Source organism: Drosophila grimshawi, unplaced genomic scaffold, assembly GCF_018153295.1.
Source record: "Drosophila grimshawi isolate 15287-2541.00 unplaced genomic scaffold, ASM1815329v1 contig_1377, whole genome shotgun sequence".
Lineage (NCBI taxonomy): Eukaryota > Metazoa > Arthropoda > Insecta > Diptera > Drosophilidae > Drosophila > Drosophila grimshawi.
This window is the reverse complement of record NW_025062900.1, coordinates 2,529,671-2,539,746: the sequence shown is the minus strand read 5'-3', so window position 1 is coordinate 2,539,746 and position 10,076 is coordinate 2,529,671. Positions and strand designations below refer to the sequence as shown.

At 38.1% G+C, this 10,076-nt stretch overlaps 1 protein-coding gene across 2 annotated transcripts in view; it reads left to right on the top strand.

The window, feature by feature from the left end:
* The first annotated feature begins 1,876 nt into the window (after positions 1-1,876).
* The window catches only part of LOC6562533 (CUGBP Elav-like family member 2), a 95,658-nt gene continuing 87,458 nt past the window's right edge, over positions 1,877-10,076 (top strand). For both annotated transcript variants that reach the window (XR_004365063.2, XM_032735688.2), the window contains exon 1: positions 1,877-2,787. Coding sequence is in view for 1 of the 2 variants with exons in the window: in XM_032735688.2 (XP_032591579.1) it covers positions 2,027-2,787 (761 nt within the window). In the remaining variant the exon portion in view is untranslated. The remainder of the gene's footprint in view (positions 2,788-10,076) is intronic.

Sequence of the window (10,076 nt, the reverse complement as noted above, 5' to 3'; positions counted from 1 at the left end):
ATGAGAATGCGTTTCTGTGTGTGTGTGTGTCTCTGTGTCTGTGTGTGTGTGTGTGTACAAAATAGTTGCCGGCTGACGTTTGCTGTTTCTTCTTGCAGGATGTTGTTTGCTTCGGCTTCAGCTTGAGCAGCAGGCAGGAAGTCATCTTCAGGAAACCACTGAAAAATTGTAACAAACTGATTTTGTGTTGTTAATGGCCAGGCAGCTGCGCTTAATTAGCAAAATAAAAAATAAGAAAAACCACGAGTTAACTCAAATTCAAACTTTACTTCGCAATAAATGAAGTTAAAAGCATTTTGAGTCTGTTGTTTTTCAATTAAGTACATTTTTTATTCAAATAAATCATTTATTTTTATATTTAAATGAAGTCTACAACTTTTTATCTAACTCACATTTTTTTTATTTTATTATATTCATTATACTTTTATAGTTGTATTTTTTTTAAACTTTTATAATTGTCTTTCGTGTTTTTTATTGTTTTATTATAAAGGGTCCTTAAGAAAATGCTTATATATTATTATTATTATTGAAAAACAATTTCGACCTGCTGCAAAGCTGCTAGAAACTGATTAGTTTCACTCTTTGTACTACTTTGTACGCCTAAATGGGACACTAACTTTTTTTGAACTTATCTTGGCTGAGCTACACTTTGCACTCCCAACAATCCGAAACTCTTTTTGATGCCTCTGAGTGTCTCAGTGTTTGTCAATTGCTGCAGCTCTGAGCCCCCAAAAACCAACCAGATGGCAACCTTCAAACAACCCCACAAATTGTGGACCATTAATGCGAACAGAGCGCTGGCTCAGTGCCCCATGAGGGACACAGATACGCATACAGAACCTGTATCCGTACGCCTCTCTCTCCCCCCTTTCTCCATCGAGTACAACTGCCCTTCGACATCGGCTGTGTTGCTATGGTTGTTATTGTTGTTGTTGTTGTTGGCATTCAGTGCCCTGCCTTGTATGGCTCAAGTGTTTGCATTTTACAACCATACACTCTACTGCAAGTGTGTGTGTGTGTGGCTGTGTGTGTGTGGTTGTGTGTGTGTGGCTGTGTGTGTTTGTGTGTGTGCGTGTGTTGATACGTTTTGTGTTTGTGCGTTGGCATTTTGTAGAAGAGTTTCTCTAGCAGCAGCTTAAGTGAAATGTAGCTGACCTAAGCTACAAAATAAACACAAATGCAATGCAAAGCAAACAAACAGAAACACACACACACACACACACACACACACACACACACACACTCACACACACACACACACATAGTTAAAGCACAATGAAGAACGCAAATGTCAGTGCACATGTGATAAACAGAGAGGAGAGGATTTGTATATCTGTCTCTGCCACGAGAGAGAAAGGTTCCTGGAAAAGCGATGAGCAAACATTCGCGGTACATTTTTGCTTCAACTTGTTTATATTAAATTTTTGTATTACCTTTTTCTAAATGTGGTGCAGAATATCAGATTTGTAATTGAATAAATAAAACCTTTTACTTAATAGTTGGTAGCCAATTCTTTTCAAATAATAAGTTTCTACTTTGGCGTAAAATTGGATTAATTGTATGCCCAGCACTGTGGCTGTCTATTTCCTTCTATTTGTGCGTGTGTGTGTGTGAGTCTGACTGTGTGTGTGTGTTTGTCTAATAACTGTCAAGGTCGCCGTCACACAATCACATCTAAACTAATAATTGCATTTATTTGACGTTTCTTTCTGTACTAATCGAATTTGCAATTTGCCTCCCAACTTTTCCCTCAGGCAATTAACTAGTCTAATTCTAGCTAAGCAAGAGAGGGAGACAGAAAACAAAAGTGAACAACAACAAAAACTCTCAAAAACAAATATCCAATTAGAAAATAACTAATCAAAATAACAAAACAAATTAATCGGTACAACAGAAAGAACTTAAAACCACTGCATGCTGCTCAAACTAAAAATCAGTGACACCATCGCAGAGAGAAAGTGAAAAGACAGAGACCAACTACAGAGAGAGAGAAAGAGAGAGAGTGACAGAGAGATAGTGAGAGACCATGCTCAGTTCTCTGGATGCGCTGGCTGGCAAAATAGCCAAAGCGACGCCGGCAACTGGCGCCATTTCGGCCAGCGGCAATGGCAATAAGCCAACAATGAACAATAATAGTGCACATCATCCGGCGCATCAGCATCATCCTCATCATCTTCATCCGGGCACGCGTACCATGGACTATGATTACTCCGCTGTCGAAATCGAACCACCCGCCGAACAGTTGGCGAACTCGCCGCGCAGCGAACGCGAGCGGCTGCAACAGGCGCAACACGCCTATGAGCAGCAATCGCAAGCCGAGTTGGAATTTGGACTCGCCGATGTGGACACGAAAAGCTGCCTAACACTGCTCACCCACAGACGCAGCAGCAACAATGTGCAACAGCAACAGCAGCAGCAGCAGCAGCAACATAATCAACAGGCGGGCAAATCGAATCATGCCCGACAACAGCAGCAGCATTATCATCATCCCTATCAGCGTCCATTGCGGCCAGTGTCACCTGTGGTTGCACAACACGGTCAGCAACAGCAGCATAATCATCAAAGCCAATCGCCATATCAGCAGCAGTTATCACATTTGGCCGCACTCCAGGATCATCATCAGGAGCTGTTGCAATCGCAACAGGAACTATTTCACAAGCAGCTAATCAACTTGCAACAGCAACAGGAAAGAGAACGTCATGTTGCCGCCGCTAATAATTATAATGATAGCTGCAACAACAGTGACCACGACTCACAGCATGAGTATAAAATTTGCCTGAGGGATAGGTGAGTGTCTGACTAAAAGCCACACACACAAAATCAAAAAAAAACTGAATCAAAAACCGCCCAACCTTGCCTTGCCCTTCAACTCTATCCTGTGCAACGTGCACTTGCCATCTTAAAGCTGTCATATTTGTTGCATTAGTCCACCATCGCCGCTAATTAGTGCCATTACCAACCTTAGCTCATCTACACAGCTAAAAATTTATGTGTGTTTTAACTTTTTCCTTACAAATTATATACCGCAAAACTTACCTATTTATTACTACTAATCTCACTCATTGTTAAAACTTTAATTTATTTTTTTTTTAACTTGTACTTGTTCTTCTTTAATACCATAAACTGCCATAAATTTTTCTCTCCATCTATTATTATATTGTTCATACTTATTCCCAGACATTGCATGTTTGCAAGCACTTCATAAACAACAACAAAAACAAACAGCAAACGGTGGCGAACAGAACAACAAAAAAAAAAAAAAAAAGAAACATACAAAAAAACTGTTTTAAAAACAAACTTAATTCATTAACTAAAATCAACAGCGAACCGTTGAGTGAGTGAAGCTGCCTGTTGTTGTTGGTCATACACTGAAAATGCATTAAAAATAGAACGTATAAAAATATCCTGAGGGAGTTTTGCTACCTGAATGTTATTCACATGACTGCACACGTGTGCAAAGTGCTCCCATTTCCCCCCAGGCGCCATTGCTACTTATACCCAGGAGTCGTTGTTATTCAGACAGACACCCAGACAGACAGTCAGACAGAAGTTTAAATAGCTACTTGAATTATCGTTAACATTCATCAGCTACCCAGTTGATAATCGTTGATTTCGTTTAAGTGTAATTCCATTTTTTATGTTATTATTGTTATATGTTAAAAGGAAGAAAGCATCCCATATTATTTAATATAGTATATTCTTCGATCTGTCCGTCTATATGAATACACCGATATCTGATAAGGCATATAAGTTATTATTTCATTGTATCGATAACTGCACTCTTTTCGCGAATATCGATTTAAATCGATTTGCGATACACATAAAGATACAATTGTCAAGATTTAGACTTCCACTTGATATATAATATACAAAGACAGACTGATTCTGTGTCTCGTAGTCAAGCCCTGTCGTCAATACTTGTCTTATAAGTTATTAACATTAGTCTTATAAGTCATTCAGTTTCAATTTAAAGTTCAATTGGTCATCAGTAATTGTTGGTTGAGTTATTGTTTGAATGTAAGCTGTAAATAATAATTACAAGCAGCATGCTTGAACTTAAATGATACATTTATTATTCTGATACAGATTGACTGCAATTAATTACATTCAATGGGTCTGAACAATTTTGTCAGTTGTTGTTCAGCTGAATATAGTTAATAATGCAAAAATGTAATAGTTAACTGATTAAATTTAAGTATAACAAAGTGTTTTTCATATTTGTTCATTCATCAATTAATTATAAAAATAAATCACATAAATTCGAATTGCAAATGAGACATTCAACTTTGGCACTAAACCACCTGTTGAATGTATGAATCCACTCACAACATTCATGAATTTAGTCATGCGAATCTTTTGTCTGTCATGTAAACACGCAAAGAAACAGAAGAGAAAGAGAGAGAAATAGAGAAGCGAGAGAGAGAGAGAGAATTGAAGACGAATCGTAAGAAAAAATGAACTCAGAAAGCTGAGCTACACAAATTTGTGTGACTGGAAACAGGTTTAATTTGTTGGCTTTGCCACGGCTCAAAGGCAACACACAAAAATGTTACAACAGTGACTGCAACAACAGCAACAATCAGGCACCTCAAAAACAACAAGAAAACGAAATTCTCGTGACAAATTGCTGCTGGGCAAAATGTTGTAAGAACGTCTTGAGCAATGAAGTATGAAGCGCAGAGGAGGCGCATCAGTCGTCGAGTGAGGAGAAACAACGAGAGAAAGGCAAGCAACCGAAACGAGTGACACGCACACACACACACACACACTCGCACACTCGCACACACACTCACATGTGACATTTAACTTTATTATACCTTCAGACACATGTTCGGTTTGTATTTGGTTTGTGCATTTTAGTACAACGCATGCTCTTAACTAATTCAATGTTTTATTTGACATATTGTTCGCCGTGTTTTACTTTGATTTGTTACCCGAGTTACGTTAGCCCTTTGACTTTATGACCCCAGCGAGACTGGCAAGCGCCCAGCGCCCAACGCCCTCTTTTCCCCGCACAGTGTTAAACCTTGTTTGCCTGTGCCTTGTTTCACACATGCAAATGTATTTTGGTGGCAAGGCGTAGGCGCCGCCTTGACAGTTGCCTCGTTCCCAGCTCAAACTACTGCCAAACTACACTGGCAAAAACGAAATGTATAATATATATATATATATATATCAGCGTTTGTTCGTCTGCATTTTATGTGCTCTTTTTACGGATTGTTTTTATTTTTTGCCTGCAAAAGCAATTTAGACCTTGAATAAAAACTCTAATTGAAATAAGAATATTTTATCTGAAGCCCACCTACATTTTCCGAGTGAGTTCACCAGTCAGCTTGGTTATTTTTATGCACTTTGAAATGCAAAGCTCAACATTTGTTTTTATGAACATGATTAAAATGCTAAAGAGAGTTCGCTATTCATACCACACGTGACATTTTACTGTTTACTGTTTACTGCTTATTGTTTCTTTTGCAATTTGTTAATGTTGTTTGTGCTGTTGACATTTGCGTGTTTGAGCCTTTTCAGAGTATTTCCAGCTAACCGTTCATTGACTTTAAAGCGCGTGTCGTAATGCAATTAGCCTTAAAAGAAACAACACTCCGCTGGCTAATCGAAGTCGGTGAGAAACGAGGGATTTGCATGTGCTGGGACACAACAGCCAATTAGTTTCAACAGAAAGGCGCCAGAGTGGGTGGAGAGTGAATAAATAGAGCAACAGGAAGTTTAAATTACGAGCCGATGACACAGATAATAGTAGAGGGACTCAGACGACCATCCATAATAATTACGTAAAATTTCTATTTGCCTACTGTGTGCTGTGTGCTGTGTGCTGTGTGCTGCTAAACAAAATGAGAGGTTCCCGCTGGGGAAAGTGAAAGCCGAGTGACAAAAGCGCCACCAAATAACCAGAATCAACAACAACAACGCCAACGACAACAACAACAATAGAACAAAACAGCAGCAACAATAAACACACACGAACAACAAACACTTGCAAGTAAACAAAAACTGGATGGTTTTTCATTTATTAAAGTGGCTGCACAACATGAGAGACTGCTTGTGTTGGAGAGAGAGGGTTGTAGGAGAGCAGCTCGGACACGTAAGCGAGCAAACACTGTAAGAGAGAGAGAGAGAGAGAGAGTGGGTGGCAGGGGTGAAGTGTGACTTGCATATGTATGAGACGAGTGATTGTTTACCTGTGTGAAGTGTTTACTTTGGCCAGAACGCTGACTAAATACTCTAAGAGTTGGTCCACATGGCATATAAAATAAAATTGAGCAGCATCAAATATAGATAAACAAATACATTTTCTTAACTAGTCTGATTGAGAAATACATCTAAATAAAATATTTTTAGTTGCAGTAAAAGCTATTTCTGTAAATAAGAAGCTATTTCGCCTGGAGAGTGTAATAAAGTATCAATTGGGAAAAGTAACACAGTTAGATAGACTTATAGATAGATTATCGATACTCTGATTATAAAATTCAAAGTGCAATATTATTTAGATTTGTCTGCTGCACAAGCGACTGTTAAAATTGAGTTGTTTCGATACGATATGTTAATTTTGGCAAGCTTGAATTAGAGACTCGAATCTTAGTAGATCTTTTTTCCCATAAGTTCTTTGTTAAAAGTGACTCTCAGTTAATCTTCACCATTTGCTTGTCCCACTGAATATACCCTTTCAAAGTTAGGGCAATCTGCACACTGCCAGCTTACATAGAGATATTCTCGCGCAAACTACAGAAAATCCTACACTTAGACTAGGTGAGTGCTTGGCGCCTTTTGGCTTTGGCTTTGCGTTGTCTATTATGCATGTCAAAGTAACAACAACAATGCAAGATACACACAGAGACACACACACACACACAACACCCACACAGATTTACTTTTAACATTTCATTTCAATTGCTGCAGTTTGCACGTTGTGCAACCTTCGCTTTAAGCTGCCGCTGTTGATGTTGCTCCTCTGGCTCTGACCCTTTTAGCCTGGCCAGCTAATTTAGCTGCAGAGCAGCAGCTGAATGTTGGGCACATTTTCTCGACTAACCCACTGAGAGCCGCTTCACATTTTCTTTGTTGCTGAAATCGGCGGCTTTTTATTTATTTTTTTTTGTTAAATTTAAGCTATGTTCATGTTTAGCATTACCACAATGAAAAACGTACGTTTTTCCTACATATTTGTTATGGATTTTGTGAGAATTTTATTTGCATAAATGCGGAAATTTTTTTTTTTTTTTTTTTTTTGGCATTTATGTGTTTGTTTGAGGCGGCTGCGGGGAGGCGTGTCTATTTTGCATACGCTTCCATTGTTCAAAGCTATTTGCAAAATTTGTTATTTAAATGGACAAGAAGTTGACATATACATAAATTGTATGCATGAGTGCTGCTTTTATGGGGTTTATGAGATGCATGTGTTTCTCTCGTTTACGTAATATTTTGGCTATGAACCATTAAAGCGGAACCAACTGTCAGACAGTTTTAGTTGGTTTTCACTGTTTTTAAATGTGCATGTTAACATTCAGTTGCGATAAGGTACCAATGCAAATAAAATGCATCAAAAATATATAACCCTTGCACACAAAATACAAATAATTCCGAAATGAAGTGAACTGGTAAAAGTGAAAAATAATCTTGCTTTTAAAACATATTTTATAAAATCTATTAAGACATATAACAAATCCATAGCTTATTTCGAGTTATTTAAGTACTTCTTAGCTCTGTTTGTCTTAACCAAAATACAACTGCAAATTGAATAGCATATTTGAGAGCATTTCGCCTCTGTTATTTGGCAATCACAGCATTTTTGATAATCTTTTGCCAATCTGTCAATATTCTAATTGCAAAGCAATTGCTTTGGCTTTCATCTTTTCACAAATGTGAGTTTAAACTCCAGCAAGCCAAGAGAAAGCCAAAAATTGCATGCTTAACAAAACAGACCGCAACATAAATAAAAGCGAAAACAAATAATGCTTACAAAGTGCCGAAAATCTACAAAAACAAAAAAAAAGGGGGAAAAAAAGCTAACAAGAAAGCGAGAAAAAATTCAGCCGACGATGCCGCAAAATCCTAAAAAACTAGCAAAGTTCATTTCCACACCAAAATCAATGAACCAAGCGTCGGCTACCCACACACACACACACACACACACACACACACACAAAATACACACGCATACTGAGACAAAAAGCAAACTGAGACACAGACAGGCCACAGCTTGTTGGGGTGGGTCTGGGTCTGGTTCTGGTTCTGGATCTGAATCTGGTTTGCTTGGGGGCTGCTGAAAATGGGTAACAGCTTTGCAGCTTTTGTTTTGCCATTGCGGCGTATAGAATTGGTAGGAGCAGGGAACAGTGTGATGAGGTAGGGAAGCAGTCGAAGTCAGCCAACTGTAGACCGCAACGCAGTTACAAAAACACACACACACACACAGCAAACACTTGCAAAGAGTAGCTGAACAAAACTAACCGCAATTTTCGAGGCGCCTGCATGCAATACAAAAAGAAATACCAAAATAAAAAATAAAAAATAGAATAAAAAACGACTTGTAGAAAAAATGAAGGCGAAATATATAAAAACTATAGCGCAACAGCAAACGGCGCCGCTGCTGCTTATTTTATTAATGCTCCACGCTGCTTTCACTTTTTGCAAAACTTATATTTTGTATTTCTTTTGCCACATATAAATAAACATTTATATTTTATTTACTTTATGTGGCCACAGGGGCAACAACTACACACCAGCCAAATGTTGGCCAACAACACTTTTTTATGTGCCAGAATTAAAGCGCAAATTGAGCGCGATATGAGATATTTAAAGCAAGTGTTTAGAGACTTTTTTCCTTATACAGTGACTTATTTAAAGTTGCTTTCAAAGATGGAAATTATAAGCGATGCTCAGCCACAGCAGCCCCCATTGATAAGTTGTTATTGACAATTTATTTAAAAAATGTATCTTTTCCATCAGATGGCAAACATTTGAAGCAGAGCATCTGACTGTTCATCATCGAGCTCGATTATTATTTTTTCGCCTTTTCTGTTTTTATTTTGTTGCTTTTGCTAACCAAAAAACCGCAGCATCGACTCTTATCGATTGCTCTTTGGCATTTCATTCACTAATTTTGGGGCATGTAGTTTGCGCAAACGAAGGGTTTAGTTATTGGTTTCTGTACCACACTCGAGGGCTCAACGATATGGAAAAAGCAAAAAAAAAAAAGAAAGAAAAGTTTGCAGACCGTGGCTAGGGTTGTGTGTGTGTGTGTGTGTGTGTGTGTGTGTGATTAATACTTTTGGTCAGGCATTAAGCCCAGTCTCTGGCTGTGTTTTATTTGAACGGGCTTTCATTTTATTTGGTATACGAACCTTAAGGACACTTGAGTAATGATGGAACAGACCTCGAGCCGACCGCCGCACCAACCTTCACTTCTCTCGAGTGCCGCAAATTTGTGGCGCATTCTCGGCTCTGTTTGAAGCGCCATTGCAAAAGTGCTGACATGTTATTTGTGCAGTTAACGAGCTGAGTTATTTTGCGGGCACAAACCGCACTTGAAAACCCCAATAAGAAAAAAAGAGAAAATTGTAAAAAAAGGAAATAAATATATATATTTATATATAACGCAATGAAAGGCTACGCTTGATTCCTGCCCATTGATTTTCACTTTTCTGCTTAACAAATTAAATGTATTTTCTGCGGCGACTTTCTATGTGACTTGTTGTGTTTTGTTGCCATTTGTTTGTTTATGCGATTGCCGCACATTAAAATCGAATTGCGATATTTATGTGTAGAAATGGGAACTGCTCTCCACCGTAACCAGTTTTATATAATACAATTTAATATTTGCGCACGTTTTATTTATTTGTCTGCGACTGCATTATTTAGTATGTGGCAACGATTTTCTCCTCAATTAGCTGGGCACACTTTTTATGGTAATTCTCTGTTGCATTTAATGGGCAATAAATTGAAGTGTACTGCATCAAAGGAGAATGTAATATGAATGTAATTTTCTCTTTAGCAGCTATTTACCATCATCGTCCTTATCAAATGTATAGAAAAATATTTTCTTGCCAGCACATTTTTAA